At 44.5% G+C, this 23,627-nt stretch overlaps 1 protein-coding gene across 2 annotated transcripts in view; it reads right to left on the bottom strand.

Annotated features, from left to right (window-relative positions):
- Window positions 1-23,627, bottom strand: part of PLCD1 (phospholipase C delta 1) — a 298,909-nt gene that overhangs the window by 96,716 nt on the left and 178,566 nt on the right. For both annotated transcript variants that reach the window (XM_078665274.1, XM_078665273.1), the window contains exon 3: window positions 13,467-13,695. In XM_078665274.1, coding sequence (XP_078521400.1) covers window positions 13,467-13,695 — 229 coding nt within the window. The remainder of the gene's footprint in view (window positions 1-13,466; window positions 13,696-23,627) is intronic.

The following is a 23,627-nucleotide window of genomic DNA, read 5'->3' as shown; positions in this document are numbered from 1 at the left end:
CGGGACCGGTTTCGGATTCATAATCCTCATCAGCCAGGCTATCTTGAATCCAGTGGCCAAGTGAACAAGGGACTCACGTCTGAGCATACCCTGCCACACTTAGGGCGAACAAAGCGATACAAAAGGGGATGATGGACGGAGCATTTGAGCAAATCAAACACTCACCCCCAGTCAACTGATCTGGGTTTAATCCATCACCATTCTTTAGTTCACTCAGCCACCCCAGTTCAGACATGGCTATATGCAAATCAGTCTGACCCTGTGCCTTGTGGGAACAGTCCAGCCCGAACTGCCAAGCCATGTCTTCCCTGGACCGGAAACAAGCATCCCAGGACCGGTTTCGGATTCATAATCCTCATCAGCCAGGCTATCTTGAATCCAGTGGCCAAGTGAACAAGGGACTCACGTCTGAGCATACCCTGCCACAAATATTTAATGCGGCGGCAAGAACCGGATGCCCTGAGTCTTGGGCTACATGGAACATTGTGCCAGTTTTAAAAAGGGCGACTGGGATAGCACACACTGCTGCAGACCGATATCGCTATTGGACTCAGTTGTCAAGGTGGTGCGCCGTGTGCTTCTAGATAGGCTGACTAGCTGGATTGAGGAACATGATATTTTATCTAACGTACAGTATGGGTTTCGCCCAGGCCGATCCACGGTGGCTCAGTGGATAGTCTTCTTCCTAGAAGACCTCCACCGTGCAATTAAGGCTAACGATAGATTCTCACAGGACCTACGTGTATCACTGACTTTTAATATTAAAAGGGGTGTAAACAAGGGTGCATTTTGGCCCCTTTTTAGGTTTCGCCCTGCGAATCGATTGCGAAGCAATCGTCGCAGCGAAACCTATTGTGATCGTTTCTGCTTTCAAGGGGTCAAGGGAGACAGGAGACAAGTGATGTGAACGCGCAACCTTCCGAACTGGGATCAGGTCGCGCGCGCTTCCTGTCTCCCATGGCTCCTTGGAAGCAGACACACACACACACACATAGAGAACCCCCCCCCCCCCCCCCCCCCCCATGCACACACACATACATACAGAACCCCCAGCCCTCCGGCGCTCACACACACACACACACACACATCGCCTACCTTAGCTCGGCGTGTCTTCCGGCGTGTCTTCTCATCATGCGCAGGGACAGCCAACGCGCACGAGCACGGCGACGGCGTCTCCTGCGCTACACCCGTGGTTTCGGTTAAAAAATGCCTACATAACGGTAAGGGCGTGAGCATGTATGACTTTTTCTGTATTTGTTTTTATTGCTTTAATCATGGAAATATTGCGAGCGTTCAGCAGGTAGCTGCACGCATCTCCCGCTAGGGGCACCATTGCGAGGAAAGTGAGCCTGTCTGGCGGTGTGACATCATACATCCAGGCTGGACACAAACTACGCCTCTCGCGGAAGTACGTAGAGGGCTCTCCGAAAGCTTTGCCGTTGCAGGGTTGTTCCATGTACAGCACCGGGCTGCGAGCGGAGCTGGAGGAATACCTAAAGGAGCTCAACATCGAGACCGTCTGCCTGGAACACCCCGAGGTATGTGCTCTGACCCAGGCGCTGTTGACGTGTCGGGAATCCGTCACAGGTTCCACGAAACTTATGCACAGATGTTCGTATTAAACACGTGTCCCCGAGTAATGTGCCTGGGTCTTCACGGCACTTAGAGCCTGTCGCCTTCCTTGGAGTAAGGAGCACTGCCTGCCACGCGTCTCCGTCTATGTTTTCTTTCTCTTTTGGAAGGCGCTGAATGGTTTGCTTCCTATGCTATTGTGCATGTGCTGTCCTGCACGTTTGGATTCTGGTTGAGTTACTGTTATGCTGCATTCGTGTCATGCTTCCAGTGCTATCAGCTAGGTCTTTTAAGGATAGCCCCCTGTTTCCACTAATGGAATCCCTTCTGTTTTTGTATCCGCTGACAAACAAACCACTCATGCTCTAATGGTGCCACTGCCAATCGGGGAAAGTAAAGATTACTTCGGCTGGGGACAGGCCTGCTTGATTGAGTGACAGAAAGAGCTCTAGAAAAGAGGAATGATGAGCTTATGATAATTTTACGTGTTTTTTAACTTCCCTTTTTATGGAGCTTCGTATTTATTTGATTTTATTTTATCTGCATGCTTTTATGTCAACCCTTTCTTAAAACGACTAAATATATTATACGGCTTTCAGATTCTGTTTAAATATGCCATCTACTGGTTTGTGAAACAAGCAAACTTTCAAATGAAAACCAATTATTTAACAACTACTTAAACATCTTTACACTCTGAATAACCTCTAAAAAATCAATTCGAAACGTTTCATTTTTGTTTCCCTGTATTAATATTAACTGTCCTTCAGCATGCTACAATATCCTACTATATCCTACTTCCAAATTAATTACCCTAGTGCAGTCAGTTTCCTCGTCATCAAGCCAACACATCCTTTCTCTCAGACTCCAACATGTCAAAACTTGTCTCCCTAATTCTCCCAAGCACATCTCCAACATAAAGCGTTTGTTGTTCGTCCATATGTGTTTTTGAAGCTAGACTACCCGAGGATGTATGTCGTTACCACATCTGAGGTGCTCTTCAGACCTGTAATATAAATGGCGTCATAAATATCTGTCCCTTTATTGTATTTACCAAACCTAACGGTGAGCCACCTCTGACAAGGAGATCCGTACATATATTAATTCCTATCATATTTATCATGCCCCACACATTTGTATGCAGGCTGCCACAACCAGTGTAGCAGATACCAATGTACCTTTCTACAAAACGTTAGATTGCCTTCACCTAGTCTGAGTTGTATTGCTCTAGTTGGGACTGTTGCATGTGTTTTTATGTTGATTTCCAGAGTTTTACGCCACATTATCCATCTGACTGTCTGATAATCCTGGAAAGGACAACAGGGACCCTCAATAGGCTGCCAGATTTTATTACATTCCTGAATCCATTCATTGATATCGTAATTCGATTTTTATCCTTCCAGAAAGGGGCTCCTCGTCAAACCCACATATTCAATATAACACCGTGTTATTCGCAAAAACGTAATGTCTGAAATATAAAAATAAAAAAAAATCTAGTTCATCTTTTGAACTGTAAATAAGACAGTCTTTGTTCTTCCAAGTTTACTTCTCTTTTTGCTCGTCAGTAGTATCATGTCTTTAGTACTGTGGGTCTTCTACCGCCTCTCCAAATCACTTAAGTGCTTCAGTCGGTATCAGTGGAAAGTTTATGGTGACTAGAAACAATCTTTTGACTTGCACCTCTGTCTGGCCTTTTCTCCATTTCATAAGTGTCTACAGGACAATACTCGAGGCATTTAATTATCACTGGTAACTCAAAGCCTTTACTACTTTGCACTGCTCAAAATTTCTGAAGGTTCATCGACTCTCTTCGGGTAGGGACGTCAAACCAAAAAGGCTTAAGGAGTTAAGAACTGTCGAATGACAGTCAAAAAAGGCAAATGTCCTTCCAGGGCTATAGTATGGATGTACTATAGTTTAATAAAGCATTAACATGAGGACAGAAAAGTAAACCAGATTGCTTCTGTGCCTTCTGGCACTGAAGTACAACACCAAATGTTCTCATAGTGTTACTGTCTGCGGTGGTGCAAAGTACATCTAATTTGTCCACATTAGGCTATGGGTCTGATTTATGAGTAGCTTGTTCATATATCAAACTCTTTATTTCGGTAAAATACCATAAAAGAGCCAAACATTCAGGGTAAACATCTTAAATTCCATTTTTAGACTGAACAAGCCATAATTGTTTAAAAGAGATCTAATTAAAAGGTAACACTGGGTGTCGGGCTGTGACACCGGGCAGTAGGATGCCTAAGAACAACAATTATCATATAATTCATAGCTTTCAGGCCGTCAACAAATCGAAAATAACTGGGCAAAATGGCTATGTCCCTTGTCTAAAGTGCAAATGCATTCATTCAAATGTGTGCGGTCGTCAGACTATAAAATTACATTCATGGACATTACACAGCAAGATTAAAATAGTTATTTAAAAACGTTAGTGTTCATAATAAAAACAGATTAAAAAATGGGTTTGTTATTGTTCAAAGATATAAAAAGACTATTTACATTTTGGAATTAGTGACCATTTATGACAGTTATTCTTGGTCGGGTGGGTCGTCACGTCGATAACTCTCAGGAGTGGGTCGAGAGGGTTGCAAGTGCCCTCCTTCTAATTGCCCAGGAGTGGCCCAAACATTTCGCAGTTGCGCACACGAATAAGGGTCTTCCCTCTGATTTCAGTATGTGCAGGGCCACCATAGAGTCTCGGGTTCCAAGTTGTCTGCAAACTGGGGTTAGCCATTTGCCCCTAGGCTTTGTGTATGCTGTGCAAGCAAAGAGAACATCACCTATTGATTCGTGCAGGCTGGGGCAGCAGGGGCAACCCTTCGGTTGGGCTTTATTGGTCGACCAAGAGATTGTAAATGCATTAATTGCCAGAATACCATGCCTTAATTGAAAGTAGAGCTTCCTGTCAACCAGCACCTCAATTATATATACGTAGCTTTCTAAGGAGTGGCTGACTTTGAAGTCTCTAAATTCTTCAGATAGTCTATCCTGATTGCTAATCGAGTATGTATTTTGTTCAACCCATTTCCAGTATAGTAGTTTGAGCTGTCTTCCGGTATGGGTTGGTGGACAAACAATATTATGTCCTGGTAGGCCAATGCTGGACATAAGGCTTTTAACATATTTAATCCAGCCTATTTTGTTCGTGGTGTCTAAGACACAGACCTCATTGGAAGCTGCAGCATAGGGTGTCTATTCGGTGGTTGTGACCATCCACTGCCAAAATAGCAGGAGGCGAAGGTTCGCTAGGTCACTAATAGGCTTACTATCCATATCAAGCTTTAATGGGCAGAGAGGAGTGCTTTGCAGGAGGGAGACCAGATTTTTGAGGAACTTGTTCTCCGAGACTATGAGGTCTCTTACTCTTGCCATATCCTACAACTCAGCCCCATAAAGGGCACTTCTTACAGCCTTGTAGCTATATAGTTTCAGCGCTGGTGCTATTGCTTAGTGTGAGAGAGACGATGTTCCTTCCTCAGAGCCTCGGTTACCTGGGAAAATTTGAGGTAGGCCTTATTGAGATGATGTTTCCAGTAGCTTGTTATATTCAAACGTGCCTGAACCTCAGTTTATGCACGGGCCGAAATTAAGAGTTACAGGGTATTTAACACATCTGATAATTATTGGATGTGGTAAATACCTCAAGCTTAGTTCAATTTCGGCAAGACAACCTGCTGGAATTTAACAGGGAAAATTTGGTAATTGTGTAAGGTATTTACCGTACCATGCCGATTTTGGTGCGCTAAAACACCAAAATCTGCATGTTATTACCCCAATAACTCTTAAAGGTGCTATTTAGTGCACCTGATAAATAACGTACACCATGGTATTATTTATCAGGGGCATTAAATAGCACCTGTACTTGAAGGCCGGTTCTTAGTAGGCAGCTAGCTGTCTAAAAAGCAGTAGCATACTACCTAAAGTAGTAGCATACTCCCTTAAACAGTAGCATACAGTCGGAAGCAGTAGAAAAGGACTGCTCACAGAAACATAACATTTATTTAATTATGCAGTACAATATCCTTGGTGAAACATCAACTGTTGCAAGCCTAAACACTTATAATGTTCCAAAGGCGAGACCTATTGGCTATGCCAATGCTTGTTTATTCAATCTTTATATTAATGATTTCGATAAAGCCTTTCTAGCAATAGAGCTCGACTTCCCGCACGTAGGCCGACATGGACTCCTTGTATTACTCTATGAGGACAATACAGTCCTTATATCTTGGACTGCTAGCGGGCTACAAACCCTACTTGATGCCTTTTCCGCCTTTATGGTGGATCAGGACTTATCCATTAATGACTCAAAGCCCTATGTCATGCAAGTGGGGAGAAGCTAAAAAAAAAAATCAAATTCAGGGTAGGTTCAGCCAAGGCACCCCGCACAGACGTTTTTTTCATATTTGGAGGTCATACTAGACGCCCATTTGATATGGGGGCCACTCAAACAAAGAAAGAAGGGGACCTGGTGCGGGTGAATGCAGCCATTTTTAATTTTGCTGCTAAGCTGGGAAACAGACCGATAGAAGCACTGTTGAAGATTTATCAAGCTAAGAGTGTAGTGATAGCCTCCTATGGAAGTGAAATATGGGGACATGTTACCACAGATGATATAAGGTAACTGAGAACAACTTTCTGAAGAGTTTATTGGGTGTTCCCTGTGGCCTATCCAACTTGGCGGTACACGAGGAACTAGGGGTTCCTTATTTAAGTGACATCTTGCCACTCTGTCCCCTTATTTTCTGGTTAAAAACCTGGACGAGCGAGGGATTATCATTGAGTCAGTCGATCCTAAAAGAGTGTATGACCCTTGATCACGCGCTTAGTATACCATGGCTCAGATACATCAAGCGTAGTTTTGAAAGGTTAGGACGAGTTGAACTGCACACCAATCCCGAATTAATCACCAAACAGGATGTGGAGATAACAAGGGAGTCGTTTGGCAGTTTAAGGAAAATGGAGAGGGAAGAGCTGGAAATACTCAAACCAAGTGTCCGTATATTTCTATTGCTAAAGACAACATGATTAGCTGAGCCTTACCTCCTGGGGTTATTAACTATTTATGAACGTTTTTTATTGACCAGGTTGCGCCTGGATCTTTTTCACCTCCTTCTTGCCATACCAAGGGGGAGCAGTAGAGGGCAGATGTTAGGATATGCTACACTTTATATTATTTAGTAAATTCTATGAGGTTCCCCGGAAGTTTTTTATTGTGCTTATTTTAAAGAGGAGCAATTTTAAATAGGCTTGTCCAGCTCTCCCGCATTTACAGCTGTTGAACGATGATTGTATTTTTTTTGTTCTTGGCTATTTGAAATCTGCGGTGAAGTCTAGGGCTTGCTTTGATTAAACATTAATAATGGTCACAGTTTAAGCCAACTTTTAAAACGCATACAGCTATCAATTTTGTTGGGGGTTTTAACATATGAATCATGATTGTTTGTACCTGTATACTGCACTTTATCTCAGACTTTTTTTGGTTTCCTGGGAAATGCATCTTAACTGTGATGGATTGTGTCGATTTTACGGTAATTTTTATGTAGTGTTAACTGTTCTCGTTTTACATTCCTGAAACCGAAGACAGTTGAAATTGATTGTTTGATTGACTGGCAACTAAGTTGTCCCACTGGTCAACTATCAGGTATACAATTATAAAATTACACAAAAAACTTGCCAAACCAATATACAAACCTTCACCCGGGCCTAACAAGGATTATCATGGTGCAAATCTTCTATCCTAAGGGTCTGTTAGACAGGGGAATAAGCACCAAAAATCTTGAAAAACATCTGTCTACAGGCTTAAATTAGCATAAACTAACAATCCACCCTAAAAGGCCTAATGGTTTTAACATGCGCTTTTCACAACACAAGTCAGGCTGAGTATTTTTGTTGTACCTTTTCATAATTAACAGGTCAAAAACCTATGGCATCTGACATACCTTTTCAAATGAACCACACTAAGGGCCTTTATCATTGACTTGTCACCATAACGGACTCAGGTCTACTGCATTGGATATAATTTTCCTACAAGGTAATGATCAGGCATACTGTCATAAAATTACAAATATGTAAAAGATTATAGTTGGCTACACAATATACAACTCCTCCGAAGAGGGTCTGACAAGGACTATCACAATTTAATTGTGATATTCCTTGCCTCTTGTGAGTCACGGCCCCTGCCCACTCTTAAAGGTCATAACAATCATATGCTCTACACATCTGCATATAGTTACCAACAGTAACTATACTTATGCTTCAAGTGAACTTTCAATTGAAAAGGCATTTATTGGTTTGCCAATAACACTGGTGTTGTCTGACAAATATGCAAGACAATTGGCATTCACTTGGTTCATCTAGCTATGTTTTGGCATGTCAAGTTTGATGCAGATTTGTCCAGAGCATAAAAGTTAAAGGAGGGTTAAAAAATTGTATTTTCCATTTTAGCTCCTATATGTCGTTTTTCTCTCTAACCATCTAATGCACCGGTCAGACCATCACATGAGGTAGCAGATGACATCACAAATGAGATCATTGGTGACTTAACATATTACTTCATCAATGACATTATGGATGACATTATAAAGAAGAAGTATAATTTACTTGATGGACATTTGTTGTTATTTAATGATGTAAAGTAGGTAATTTATGTTAGTGGTATAAATATCATGATGTCCTAAGCAGTTAATTTGATGGGTGAGCTACGGTTTTCAGTATGGTGGCACTAGTCCTGGTTAGAGTAACTAACAATCCCAGGCCAATTCCATGTTTTTTTTAAAGTTTTATTTCCTAACCATAACTGCATTTTAACTGCAGATTTTTAAAGAGACTGCAGTGTTTTTTTAAATACATACAACAAGACTTTTTGAACAGAGGAAACTATGGGCCAGATGTACGACCATGTCATTTTGAGAGTCGCATATTGCGCTCAATTGCGAGTCGTAATTTGTGACTCGCAAAATGACATGAACAACAGTGTCAGAGTCACTGTTAGCAATTCTCAATGGGATCGCAAATTGCATGCATCATCAATATTCCTGAGGCACTCGCAATTTGAAACCCCATTGAGACTGGCTGCCCCCCCAGGTATGGTGGCCTGCTGGACTCAGCAGACCTCCATGTCTGGGACTACTTTTAAATAAAGCAGTCTTTTTTTTTTTTTAAATGCATAAAAAAAAATAATAATTACTTTTCGTTTCATTTTATAAGGGCATGTACAGGTAGTGGTCCTTGGGACCACTGCCTGCCCCATAAAAATATTTTCCCCTACATTTGCAAAGGGGAAGGGGTCCCCTCTTGAAGAGGGCGGTAAATTGCATGCATTTTGCAACCGCAATTGTGGCTGCAAAACATTCTTAAATAGGGTAGCGAGTCGCAATTAGGAAGGGACGCCCTTGGAACGCCACTTCCTAACTGCAAGTTGCTAATCCTATTAAGCGAGTCGCAAATAATTTGCTCGTTAAATAGAGTTTGTACATAGCTTTGTAGGTTTTTGCATGCGCAAACGAGTCACAAACCCGTTTGTGCATGCAAAAACGGGTCGTACATCTGGCCCAATAACTTTCCTTTAACAGTTTTTTCAGCAAATTTATGTTGTGTTTTTTGAGGATATTCTGCATCTATCTTCTGTGAAAGCAACAACCACTGCCACAGGCCCGTGCCAAAAACAACCAATCACAATGATCACGTCTTTGGCCGTGCGCAGACATGATTAATCGCAATGTATGTATGTGTGTATATATATATTTTTTTACACAGTGGTGGTAGGCACTTTGAAGTCATACATAAGTCAGAGCATCCATAGGAAGAGGATATTTTGTTCTGGTAATAGCTTTGGTGCCATTTCACTAAATCATCTACCTCAGCTCCCTCCAGGGAATGTTGCAAGGTGATTTGTCAAACGAGCCCAAGAAAAAGGTGGTGAGTCTAAAAACACTTTTTTCCCATGCAGTTTCCTTAGGAAAAATTAGACAACGACATAGAAAAAAACAGCTGGGCATAATTACACCAAATTTGGCAGAAAGCTAGATATTTATCTTGAAAGCGTACCTTTTGTTATTTGGTTTAATTCAGTTCAGCTGTTTTAGAGAAATTAAGGTTAAAAATGTATAGATATATGTTGCTGTGTGACTTTCGCGTAACTCCTGCTGGAGAAAATGTCCTGATTGGCCAGTCCCGCGGAACAACGACAGGAACACTTGATGTGATTGGCAGCCGCAACATGAACAAACAATGTTGTGGTTGCCGTTTTAGGACTCAAGGACTCTGTCACAGAATCCTGAGAAATACAAAATTTAAACAAATCCATTAGGGGTTAGGGTAGGGATACCCAGACCCCCTAGCTGTTGCAGCTTGGAGGGTCCAAGAAGGACATCCCCTCGGGCACAAAAAAAAAAAAAGAGTCAGGTTTGCTGTGGTCCTGATGGACTCCCGCGGAAATCGGTGCCCCCCACTGCAGTTCCTGAAATAAAATTCAAAAATGAAAATGTGGGGTGTAGTTCAGTGACCAGTAGGCCGCTCATTAGGGGGATTGCCTACCAGTAGGGGGCAGGTGCTGGGCCTGTGGTCAACTCTGCAGAGCACAATGTGAAGAGCAGGGGGTTGGGTGCATGGCCTGGAAGCAGGGCAGACCTGGTGATTAACCCCACCATTCACGGACACAAACATATCATAAGATATTACTTTATGTTAAAAACAAAGAAATTCACAGAAAAAAACAAAGGTTTATATGTGAGAAAAGTAGTAAGAGTTTAATTTACATTAAAAAAACAAAAATAATTAGCGAAAAAGCACTACAGTTTAAAATCCCCCCAAAATAATGCTATTATCCAGTTATACTTAACTAACATGAGTATAACTTGTACTTGACCTAGTGCGGAGTCTCATGCATGGCATTGGAGACTCCTCTTTACCATGGATAGATATAGTATGATTGTTAGTGTGAGACTGGAAGAAGCGGTATGACTGGAAGTGCGGATGGTTGTGTTTGAGTTGAACCAGGAGTGTGCTGTTAGATATGTTGTTTTATGTAAATATTGAAATGATCATGGTTACAAATGAAATATACCAATGATTGTTTGTACTATGAGATTGTATTTTTTACCTATGTGTTTGAAAAGTTTAAAATGATAAAAAAAGAAAAAAAGTACTTTTTGATAAAAACTGAATGAAATGTTTTGACAAATCATATATCTATATATAAAAATATTTTGAGAGAACCTTTTTGTGTCACTGGTGTACTTTTCGAAATGCACTAGAAAAGCATGGGAATTTTGTCATATGGTAAATGTATGATGGTCTATGAGGGAAATATTGTTACTGTTGTATGACCTCACATATTACATCCCTGATGACATCTGAAATCTATGGCGACGCAAGTTTTACTTATGTCAGAAACGTAAAACTGGTGAATTTCAGTGTTTTTTAAAAAGGTAGTGCATTTTCATTAAATTTCAACTTTTTTTAATGTACAATTAAATCTTACTACTTTTCTCACATTTAACTCCACTTCAACGTTTGTTTTTTCAGTGAATTTCTATATTTAACGTAAAGTAATATTTTATTATGATACCTTTGCGCCCGTGCATGGTGGCGAGTTGGACGCAGGCCCTGCACGCCATCCCCCAATCAGTAGCAAATCCCCTCATTTGCCCTCGACTCTTCTGTGCGTGTAAACAGCCCAATATGCTAGTATCTATCTAATCTAAGGGCCCAAGTAGAAGAGACCATCTTTCTGCAACAAGACAATGTCTTCAGTAACTTCCCATAAAGAAAAGTATTAAATGAAAAAGTATCTGTCTGATACTTAAATGCCACACCTCCTGCCACTGTCCATTTGAAATCAGTGGTGACTTCTTAAACACCAAAAAGTGCGTCAATCTCTACACTTCTCTCTTCCGGTTGCTAAAAAGTCAAATGTTCTTCCAGACGAGGTTCATTCAGCCACACAATTCTGGTCTTTCGGGTGCAGACTCTTAGCCTATCTATTTTTGTGTAGGACTGGAGGGCCATCATTGCACAAAGACCACATATGTGGTTGACTGCTGTCACTCACATTCTCTTAATCGCTAACATGAGATCACAGTGAATCATGTTTCTTGTACTCACTTTGCATATGTTAGCACTGTATGCTATGTTGACACAATTCAGCATTTCATGTATGTTCTAGAACTGTGGTACTCATAGTTCGGCCCTTGGGCACCCTGGGGCGGGCCGGCAGGCGTTCCTTGGCGGACAGCGGACCTTGCAGGCAATGTACAATTTTTTAAAACGGAGTGTCAGTAAACACTGAAAAGGGCCGCTGATAGCAGATTCCCTATGTATGCTCTAGTGGCCTTCTTCTGTGTTTACTGACCACCTATATGACATCACGCATGGCACTGGCGGAGGAAAGCAAAGGCCTTTTAAAAGTCAGCTGTAGCTCTTCCACAGCTGATTTTATGGGGGCCTTTTGTTAAACTTCCTGCTTCCTTTGTTGCCCATAACGTCGCTGCCTGCAGCTGACTGTGTCTGCAGCCTGCTCTCGCCAATGTCATTAGGACTGCAGCAGGAAGCCTTCTTGAATCTGGCTAGCCTGCTGCCCTCCTCGCCACCTGCAGGACCGCTTAGTGCTTCTCTGACGCTGTCTGAAGTCTGCTCTCGCCTGCACTCCGACACCACCAGGCCTGCAGCATGGGGCCTTCCCAGATCGGGCCAGCCTGATTCCCTCCTCGCCGCCCGCAGAACTGCTTAGTGGTCCATTTAAGGTAGGTTTACAGAGTGCTTTCTTTTTGCTTTGCCTTCCATTTTTACTGCTTTCTCCTTCTCTGTATTATGAAAAGTTCCTCCTTGTAGTTATATCTGCTTTCGAAATACAGCACTGTCTAGTACTGTTTTAAAAAGGAGGCAACATTTTTTGTCTATAGCCCTGCCCCCACTGACCCCGGCCCCACTGGTGCAGCCCTCAACCACAAACCAGAGCGTAATTTTGGCCCCCGAGAGAAAGTTTGTGAGTACCCATCTTCTAGAACAACAAATATATAAATTGTGCGAACATCACCTAAAACGAATAGGCTTATGCTGTAAGGGCTGGCGTTCCTGTACAAATTACTACAATATGAATTTTTACAGATAAATACAGACAGAGACCTATCCTTTCTTTCTGCCCATGTTCATTTTTAAATATGGAAAAATGGAGAGCAGGTCTTCTTTTCAAGGTTCTTAATGCTGCCAATCATGACTTCCATGCCAAAATATGTATATTCTGAGAGGCACGGTTCTTGAAACAAAGGACAAGAGCCGTATGTATCAACACATTTCCCATAGACACAGCAACCCATATACACATAAGGTCAAAGATTTACAAATGAAGCTTTAAACAAATGTGAATCTGTTTGTACTACAATGATTATGCCTTTATATGTGTATTAGGTATGAAAGATGCATTATACATTGCTTCTTACAGCACTAAACCCCTTCAGGCAAGCAAATGTGATTGTATCTTCATTGGTTAAATAAAGATACACATGTACTAGTTGCTGCTTACATTTTTCACAAAACACAAGATAAATATGGATACAAACACGTATATTGTGCAACCAAATATGGATAAAAGCAGATGCAAGTGTCTATAATAAAATACAGTGAAACCAGGAGCCCCAAAAATAAATTACAAAATTAGTTTTGACATTTAGGAAAGCATAATAAACGCTGGAAAATTAGTTGATCCCAGACATTACTTACTGGATCCCCACCAAATAAGTCTATTGCGAAATGGTATCACTTATAACCTTTGTACGCGGCTGTTGCCAACCTGCGCAATCACCGTGCTCTCCACACAACAAGAAAATCAAACATGTGACTGTAAACACTGACTCACAATCGGGTCACCAAACTCAGAAAGTGAAGGATACTGTTGGGTTTTCTGTTTCTGGCTCATTGAATTTGAATTAGTGATGATTTTCCTCAGGCCGTCGGCCCAGTGGTTGGCCTCTTCTTCAGAGCTGGCGACGAGATCCAGGTTTTTCCTTTGACCCTTGAAGATAATAGAAAAACACTGATTGCCCTTGATCTCCTGGGCAAATTTCTGCAGCCCTTCGGTTTGATGACCTGGTCGCACATCCTCAATGTCCTCAATGCAGACTGTGAAAACAGAGAAGGAACTCCAGTTAGGCGGCTATAGGTCTGACATGGTTATATTCAAATGATACATCTAGTACAGTTTTCAGACAATGCTCAAAACTCAAAGGAAATATGTTGCCAGCTTCTCTGTTGGAATTCAAAATCTATTTTTTATTCAAATGGAAGGAGATTCTGATGTGAATACATTTGCATAACAATAGTAGAATATATATATATGCATCAACATGGGTATATGGGTGGAAACATGAATTACCAATGCAATTGATCAGTTTTTGGGGGATATCTATGTACCATGGATTAACCTTTTTAAGAGGTGTAATAGAAGACTATAAAATGGTAACACTTTAGGTGAATAAGGAAAAGTTTTGGGGTAGCTCTTACTGCCCCTAGCAAGCCCTTTGGTACCCAGGACACTAATCTTCTGACCACTGGTCTCATGGTTCAGGAATGTATGGAAGTAACAGAAATTTCACATGCTACCTAGAGCCCTATAGACTTTCAGTGTTTTCCACCTGCTCTTATTCTAGCCTTGCAGCAGGAAATCGAATGAAACTGTGGATCTAAGGATGGGATAAGGTGTCAACCAAGTGAAGGCATCAAGGGTCCCAGAGTATGTGATGTCACTTCCTCTACCTTTTGGCAGGCTCATGGCTTAACCTTTTGTCACCAGAACGTTAGACGTAGCAAATTAGTCAGGTGCTTTTACAATAGCTTTCGGTAAAAGGCGGAGAAGGATCATGAAAAAAAATGATTTGGCCAGATTCCCGACCTGGTATCCATATAAATCAGTGGCAAATAAATCAATTTATTTGAGTCAGTATAAACATGTACAGAATATTCCTTAAATCATTAACCACCAAAAGGCGAGGCGACTGTGACCACAGGCAAAGGTTTATGGCTCAAAGGCAGCAGTTGTATAAAACCAGCAAGGCTGTACTGCGTTAGCACAACCACACATCTACAAAACTGTTTTATAATGGTTTGGTTTGAGCTCAACAGGTGAGGATGGCAAAAACAGGAACTGAGTAGCAGAAGCAACCATTAACCAAACATGGTTCAAGTAGGTGTTCAAGTAGGTGAACTGTATTTGGAGAAGGAAAGGGTAAATGGTGAGTTTTGTGTACAATCATTTTTGTCATACAAAGGACCTACTGATTTTAAGATTTTTCTAGGGTAGAATAACAGGAGGAAAACTGATAACAAAGAGAAATGATAGTTAAATGGAAAATGAGGCAAGAGAGGAGAAAGCTGGCACGGGAAATGTGAAACAGGCTCATGCGGATCACAATAAAAATGTCTCGGAAACACGGTCTGTTGCAAAAACAGCCACACTCACAGAATGGTCCTGGGTAGGAAAGATGTGCCTATCCTACACAAGATCAGTCCAGTGTCATCATTTAAACCATTGGTGCCCATGTTGTTGCTTATTTAGGGTAGGAAAGGCCTATCCTAAATAGGGAGGGCCTTCTGATGTACAGACATGGCGCTCCTGTGGTGGATGGGTAGCCAGTTCATGGATTACCGAAGGCAGAGTCGGCTGAGGCCTTATCCTGAAAAACCTATGAGTCCCTCACCTGTAATTGAGGCGCTAGAAGTACGGGTTTGGTGTTCCGAGAGCCCTGCAGATTTATCAAAGGGCCCCCACACAGCTAAGCCATGGACAGTATGCTTTGTTTGGTCCATGTGTGGAAGAGAAGGAGAAAGAACAGCATGTAGTAGAGCCAGACTAGTAACAAATAATGTGTGTTGAGTGGGAAAAAGAGCTTGCATCAGTGGAAATACTTACTGCTAGTTGTGCCTAATACTTAGATGGAGCCTAGTTAGTCCTGACCAAATATTAACCTTAAACACAGGTGGTTTAGAAGTTTTCAATGATATGTAAACACTTGGTTTACTAAATCTAGTAAGTTTCCTACACAGGGCAGCTGTCACGATGGAGTATGGTCCCCGATTGCATTGCAATGAAAAGGGACTAGTGATACCTTAGACTATGCTATGCAGTGATGTGTTTGAAGGTCTGGAAGGAGCGACCAACCATGCCCTTACAAGACAATGAATGAGAAAAAAAGGCCTATCTGTGGTCTCCGATTTTGCACTCCAGTGGGAAGTTGACGGGTGTTTGGCGACATTATTTTGTTTTGGAAAGTCCCAGCAGGACTCTTGTCGCTGTAGTCTAGAGTACAGTCTCACAGGAGGGCCCAGCGATAGCAACTGTGTGGCCATCACTTTTCCTTTGTTTATTGAGTCTTCTCCCTATTGTTATTGTTATAAGGCGCACAGCTACCCTAGAGTTACCCGGCGCCACCTGAAAAGTGAAAAGAAAAAAAGAAGAACTACATATTAAATAGCCAAGTTTTTATACCTCACCTGAAGATCTCATAAGAAGATTCACTTAGAAGACCTGCCAGAAGGGAGTTCCATAAAGAAGGACCCAGATGGGAAAAAGAGCGATCGCCCATACGCACTAGTCGCATCCTAGGAATGACAAACTTCGCCTGAGTAGCTGATCGAAGTGTGCGGGAAGGAGCATAAGGTTGAACAAGGGTCATCGAGTAGGCAGGAGCCTTGCCAGATTTGATCTTAAACATAAGACTCAAAGCCTTAAACTTAATGCGACATTCAATCCTGAGCCAATGAAGTTCTCAAATTGATCCTGAAATAGACGCAGTTTGGGGGATCTTACAAAGCAGCCGCGCTGCGGTGTTCTGTACTAACTGCAGCTTACGCAGCACTTCCTTAGAGGCACCCAAGTACAAGATGTTACTATAGTCCAGCCTTGAGGTGATAAGCGCCTGGACCACTGTACGTTGGGCGGAAGAAGGTAACGTCCATTAATTTTTTTTAGCCATCCAAGGATAGTGAAGCAGGTAGAGGCTACTCTACCTGCTTGCTGCTTCATAGACAATTGATTGTCGATAAGAACACCCAGATTTTTAACTTGATGTTTGGGTTGAGGGACTGGACCCATTTCTGCGGGCCAATGTTGTTTTCTCTCCATTGAGTTTTAATAGGTTGGTATGCATCCAGCCCGTAATATTCCTCAAGCCATCCTGAAATAACGACGGTTTAAATGTCCCATCAGCAGAGAGGGAGAAGACAATCTGGGTGTCGTCAGCGTATGAAAAAAGAGACAACCCAGCTGCCTCTGCAATCAACGCCATAGGCCTCACATAGATGTTAAATAATTGAGGGCTACGAATAGAGCCTTGAGGAACACCGTATAATGACTTGTGACTCTCAGAGCACGCTATTGGCGAAAAAACCTGAAACGTGCGATTCGTCAAGAAATCAATGAGCCATTTGAGTGCTCTATCGGTCACCCCCAATGACTGCAAGGCCTGCAATAGCACAGTGTGCGAGACCGTGTCAAAAGCGGCACTGAGGTCTAACAGTATAAGAGCCACAGTGCCGTCCGTGTCTACTTGTTGACGCATCATGCCCATAAACCCAAGCAGAGTGGTTTCGGTTGAAAAACCCGATCTGAAACCTGATTGGGAGCCATGAAGAAAATTCCAGGAATTCACAAAAGCAGTCAGTTGAGAATTGACATGCTTTTCCAGAATCTTAGAGAATACCAGAAGAGAGATGGGTCTAAAATTAGATAGCTGAGTAGGGTCAGCCGAGGCCTTTTTTAATAGTGGGCGAACCATTGCATGCTTCCAAATAGGTGGAACAATGGCCTCTTTAAGAGATCCATTGAGCAGCTCCATAATCAGTATCAAGGATGATTGTTCAAACTTCTGCAGTACAGTGACCAGAATAGGGTCTCTAGGGGAGCCAGATTTAAGGCTTCCCAGAATCCTCCTAAGAGAATTATTTCCTAGGGGTACCCAGAAATCAAGCTGGTCAGCGTTTTCAACAGACAAGTCAGTCTGAATGGGCCCGACATTAGAAGAGAGGTGGGAATTCCCAGTTAACTGAGACGTATTATTCAGTGTAGATTCCTGGAATTAGCTACAGATTTTTTCAATTTTACTCAAAAAGAAATTAGCAATCTCCTCACATTGTGAAGTACTTAGATCAGGGGAGGCAGGTAGGCAATCGGCACCAGACACATTTTCAACAAGCTTAAATATTTGCTTGGGATTATGATGTGTTCTACCCACAGCAGCTCTCACATAATCTGTGTGTGCAGTCTTGTACCATGCATGCTACTTTCTTAAAGCTTCTTTATAGATTACTTTAGCCTCTGGGGCATAACGAATAGTTTTCTTACCTGTCGGTGTAGTTTTGCAGCTTGAAGATCTTTCTGGATTCACTATGCTGTGCATTATTCCGCGGTCTTGTGGTTGGGTCCGGATTCGTAGTCTTTTCTTTTCTTTTTTTTTTTTTTTGTAGCCCAGGTGGGCGTCGGCGTCACACCCCTTTGGGTGTATTTCCGGTGACGTCGGCATGCTTCCTGCGGAAGCTCCCACTCTTGGGCGCCATCTTCGGGTTCTTTTTTTCCATGTTTCTTTCGTTTCCGAAGTAATGGCAATGTTCTATTCAGGTGATATTTTACCGCTTTGTACCTTCAAAGTCTTTTCCACTTTTCTATTTCCACCTCTTCTCTCTCCAGCCTCATCTTTCTGGCGGAGGTGGGTGGGTTCGCTAGTGAATCCAGAAAGATCTTCAAGCTGCAAAACTACACCGACAGGTAAGAAAACTATTCGTTTTGCAGCGTGAATCTTTCTGGATTCACTATGCTGTGCATAGAATTTGTAGCGGTTTCTCATCTCTGTGGCGGTTGGGTGGAAGATGAGCGTTGGGTAATGAATATGTGCTGTAGCACCTTCTGTCCAACTTGAGCTTCCTTGTTCATCTGTATGTCCACACAGTAGTGCTTCGTGAACATGTGCACCGAAGCCCATGTTGCCGCCAGGCATATGTCTTGTATGGGTGTGTTAGCCAGGAAGGCTATTGTAGCCCCCTTTTTCCTAGTGGAGTGGGCACGTGTCCCCTCTGCTAGCTCTTGTCCTGCACGCTTGTGGCAGAGTTCAATTGTCTGTGCGATCCATCGTGCAATGGTCTTTTTGGTTACTGCCTTTCCCATGTAACTGTTGGCGAATGACACAAAGAACTGTTTTGTTTTCCTGTGTCCCTTCGTCCTCTCAATGTAGTGCATGACTGCCCTTCTGGCGTCCAGGGTGTGCAGAGCTCGCTCTGCAGCAGTTGTCGGTTTTTAGAAAAAACTCGGTATCTGTATAGACTGGTTCATGTGAAATTTAGATACCACCTTCGGCATGAAGTGTGGGTCAGTCCTCATCACAACTCTATCATTGTGTATTTGTATGTAGGGCTCTTGTAGCGTCAGAGCCTGAAGCTCGCTTACTCTGCGTAAGGACGTTATTGCAACCAGGAAAGCTGTTTTCATAGTTAGCATCTTTAAGGACGCCTTGTGGATTGGTTCAAAGGGCTCCTTCATGAGTTCCGTTAGGACTACGTTTAAGTTCCATGCAGGTGGCGGCACCCGCTTGGGTGGTGCGATCCTTTTCGCTCCTTCTAGGAATCTCTTCACCACCTGTGATGTGAAGAAACTCCTGCAAGTTTCTCCCCTTGTGTAGGCGACTATCGCTGCCAAGTGAACTCTCAAGGAGGATGAGCTAAGGTTCTTCTCTAGCAAGTGCGTCAGGTACTTTAGCACTGTGGAGTCCTTCTTCATTTTATTGTGAAGTCTTTCTTGTCTGCACCATATTGTGAACCTTTTCCATTTCGCAACATAGCACTTCCGAGTGCTAGGTCTTCTTGCCTCCCGAAGTACCCTCAGGGTACTTTCTGGCAATCTTAAATGTGCGAACTCTATGTCCTCAGGAGCCACGCTACTAGGCTCATGTTCTCTGGCTCTGGGTGGAGCACCTCTCCGTTCTGCATGGAGAGTAAGTCTTTCCTCCTGCTGAATCTGTGGGGTGCACACTGTGTCATCTCCATGATCTGCGAATACCATGTCTGCCTCGCCCACTGTGGTGCGACCAGTATCAGTGTCATGTTGCTCGCTCTGCATTTGCTCAGTACTCTGTGCATCAGTGGTATCGGGGGAAAGGCGTAGGCAAATGTCCTTGACCAATCTATCCATAGGGCATTCCCTAGTGATCCTTCCTCGGGCTGCCTGGATGCGAAGTTTTGGCATTTTGCATTCTGGCGTGTGGCAAACAGGTCCACCGATGGAGTTCCCCACCTGTCGAATAGGCGCCTTGTCTCCTGAGCATTGAGCTCCCACTCGTGGGATGCCGATGTCTGCCTGCTGAGCCAGTCTGCTTGTATGTTGTCCTTCCCTGGCAGGTGTATGGCTAGCAGGTCTATCTTGAGAGGGATGGCCCATCTCCATATCTCCTGCGCCAGCGTTGAAAGCGGGGCTGACTGTGTGCCCCCCTGCTTGTTGATGTAGAACATCGCAGTGGTATTGTCTGTTTGTATCAACACCTTGTGTTTGTACAGTCTTGTTTGAAAGGCTTTCAGTGCAAGGAAGATTGTCTTCAATTCTAAGTAATTGATGTGCTTTGTCGCATCTATTGGTGTCCACAGACCCCTCACCTTGAGCTCCTCCATGTGAGCGCCCCATCCCTTCAGGGATGCGTCTGTGGTGATGGTCACTGTTGGCGTTGGGGGCGTTAGAGGCTTTCCCCTTGCTATGTTCTCCATGGTCCACCATGTCATCTCCTTCTGCACTGCGTGCGTTACAACCACTAGATCCTCCCAACTGCCTGTAGCTTGTGACCATTGCTCCTGTAGCCATTCTTGAATGGGTCTCATGTGGAGTCGTACATTCGGTACCAGGTGGATGCATGATGCCATCATCCCCATGATCTTGCTCGCAGTCCTCACTGTCCGAGCTTGTCCCTTCCGGTAGAGGCGAGTTTCCTTCACCAGCGCCCTCGCTCTCTTCTCGCTGGGGAACACCTTGCCCTGTAAGGTGTTGATCTGTGCTCCCAGGAAGATCTTCACTTGTTCTGGCTCCATTGAGGATTTCTTCCAATGGATGGAGAAGCCCAGGCTTATGAGCGTGCTTGTCACTGTATGTGCGTGCAGCTTGCATTTCTGGTATGAGTTTGCTTTCACCAGCCAGTCGTCCAGGTAAGGGTATACGTGTATCCCCTGCCTTCTTAGGTGCGCTGCGACTGCTGCGAGGCACTTTGTGAAAACTCTTGGTGCTGATTTTAGACCGAAGGCCAGTGTCGTGAACTGGTAGTGGCTTTCTCCGACGGTGAACCTGAGCATGTGCTTGTGCTTTCTGTTCATTGGAATGTGCAGGTATGCGTCTTTGAGGTCTATTGTGACCATGAAGTCCCCGATCTGCAATTGTGGGAGCACCTCTTGCAGGGAGGTCATTTTTAATTTTTGCGTTCTTATGAATTTGTTCATGAACCGTAAATCGAGAATGGGTCTCATTGTTTCGTCTACTTTTGGTACCAGGAAGTACGTTGAGTATACTCCTGTGTTTCTTTCCTTGAAGGGTACCCGTTCTATGGCCTGCTTCTGCAGGAGTTCTTTTGCTTCTTCCTGAAGGCACTGCAGCTGCTTGCTTGCTAGTGGCTTTCTTTTTGGTTTTCTGCTTGTTGGCCCCCCCTCCAACTCTATGCAGTATCCGAATTGGATAATGTTGAGGATCCATTTGTCTGATGTGATTTCTCTCCACTCTCGGAGGTGGAATCTTAATCTTCCTCCCACTGGTGTCATGTGGTCGTAGGTGTCTAGTTTGTCTTGACCCATCTGTACGTGCTGCCCCCTGGGGTCTTTTTTGTGGGCGGGCACACAGATTTTTTTGAAGTCACTTGGAGGTGGGCTGCTGCCCCCCTCTTCTATTTTGTCCCCGTCCATTTCTCCCTCGAAAGGACTGGCCTCTTTGTTGGTACTGCCAGGACTGCTTCTGATGACCCTGCTGAGTCTGCGAGTCTGCCTGGTGCGTTTGCTGGAAAGCCTGGTGTGATGTACCTGGCTGGTTTCCGCCTCTCCCGCTGGGCCTCCGTGACGGGGTGCCCCTCTTGTTCCCTCTGAACTGCAATGCTCCCATGGATCTTGCTGTTTCGTTATCTTTCTTCAGTTGGCTGAGCGTTTCATCAACTGTTGATCCGAAAAGCGTGCTGCCGTTGAACGGTGTGTTCAGGATGCTGTGTTGCACCTCCGGTTTGAAACCGGATATCCTGAGCCAGGCGTGCCTCCTTTCCGTGACGCCCATCATCATGAGCCTGCTGGCGGTGTCTGCCCCATCCAGGGCCGTCTTAAGGCAAGAGTTTGCCGCGTTTATTCCCTCTTCAACCAGCTTTTCGGCTTTCTGTCTGGCATCCTGGGGCAAGTCCTTCACCAAGTGCCCCAGTCCCTCCATGATTTGGTACATGTGCCTGTTTATCAGGGCGTTGGAATTAGCCATGCGCCAGTGGGTCGCGGCATTCCGTTCGATCCTTCTGCCCACCAGATCCATCCTTTTGCTCTCCTTATCCGGTGGTGGGCCCGAGGTAGTGGGTACGTTAGCCCTCCTCCTTGCTGTGGCCGTGATAATGGAGTCTGCGGAGACCGTGCCCTGAATGTAGGCCGGGTCCTTAGTGGCATGCTTGTACTTCTTCTCAGTTCTGGGAGTTACTGCCTTGCATGTTGCGGGCTCCCTGAAAGCTTCCTTCCCCTGAGCCAAGACGCTCTCGAGCATTGGAAGGAACTGGCTCCTCGTTTGTGTTGGGAGCAATGTTTCTAGAAGGAAGTCTGCTTTCTGCTTCTCTTCGTCGAGCTTGAGCTTGAAAGCTGCTGCGGCAGCCTGTATCACCGAGTTGTAGGCCCCGATGTCGTCCGGCGGCGAGGGCCTCGAGGGGTAAGTGTCGACCACCTCCTCGGGGCTGTCGGTGTCGACATCTATGTAATCTACCTCCTGTAGGCCAGAGGGTGTCGAGTCTGCGTCTGTCCTGCTTTCTTCCTCACCATAGTTGTAACTATCGTAGGGATTCTCGTACTCCTCCTGGTCGTCGATCACCTCGACGTCCTGGTCTTGTTTCTCGACGACTTCGGCGATCTCTTCCTCCTCCTCGACTGCCTCCTCCACCGGTGGCTTGGTCTTGTGAGGGATCGTGAAGGCCTTCATCTTTGCATCGAAATCTTTCTTCCGCTGCATGATGTTCTCCATTTCGGCCTCGAGGCGCCTTATCTTCTTCTCCATCTCTGCCGCGTGTTCCGCGTCGGATGGGTCGGCCGTTCTTTTCGGCGGATGGTTCGTCGCCGTACCTTTCGGCGTCGAAGTTTTCGACGTCGGACCGGATCTTGGGTCTCTGGTCGTCGTCGTCAGTTTCGGGTCTTTCTCCCTCGGCGTCGATCGATCCTTTTCGGGGACGATTTTCGACGTTTTCTGCTGATCAGCAGCCCTCGGCGCCGGGGACTCCTTCTCGGAGGATCCGCTGGGCCTGGGAGTAGTCGCGGACGCCACCTTTTTTGGCGTCGGCGCTTTCGGGGTCTTGCCCTCGATTTTTCTAGACTCAGAGTCTCTCGGGTTCTTGGGGGCCGAAGAGTCTCCTACCTTGTCAGAAGTCTTCGTGTAATCGGTCTCTACGACCGTGTAGCTGTCGTCTTCGGCGGCAGCGTTGTCTTCTTCCTCGGAGGACATCCCCAGCTCGTAGAGGGACGGAGTCGGGGCCTTCCCCTGCAGGGTGGCGTGTGCTACCCTCTGCCTCTCTCTCACACGAAGGGTCTTCGGGGCGAAGGCGGAACAGGCGTTGCAGTCTCCGCTTTCGTGGTCCACCGGTAGGCAAAGGTTGCATACCGGGTGCTGGTCCTTCTGCGCGTACTTGTGGTGGCAGTTACGGCAGAACTTGAACGGCGTGTTGTCCATCATCGAGCGTCCAGGGCCTCTCTGGTCGCGTGTTCGTCGACGGTCGTCGATGATCTCGATGAAAAAACGCCTTCTCCTCGCCGGCTTTTCGTCGATGAAGTCCCCTGTAGTCTTCAGATGACTTCTCCTCGTCTTTTCTGTATTTTCT

The sequence above is a fragment of the Lissotriton helveticus genome, chromosome 10, assembly GCF_964261635.1.
Source record: "Lissotriton helveticus chromosome 10, aLisHel1.1, whole genome shotgun sequence".
Classification (NCBI taxonomy): Eukaryota; Metazoa; Chordata; class Amphibia; order Caudata; family Salamandridae; genus Lissotriton; species Lissotriton helveticus.
The sequence above is the reverse complement of the archived record's forward strand: the minus strand, read 5'-3'. Positions and strand labels throughout refer to the sequence as shown.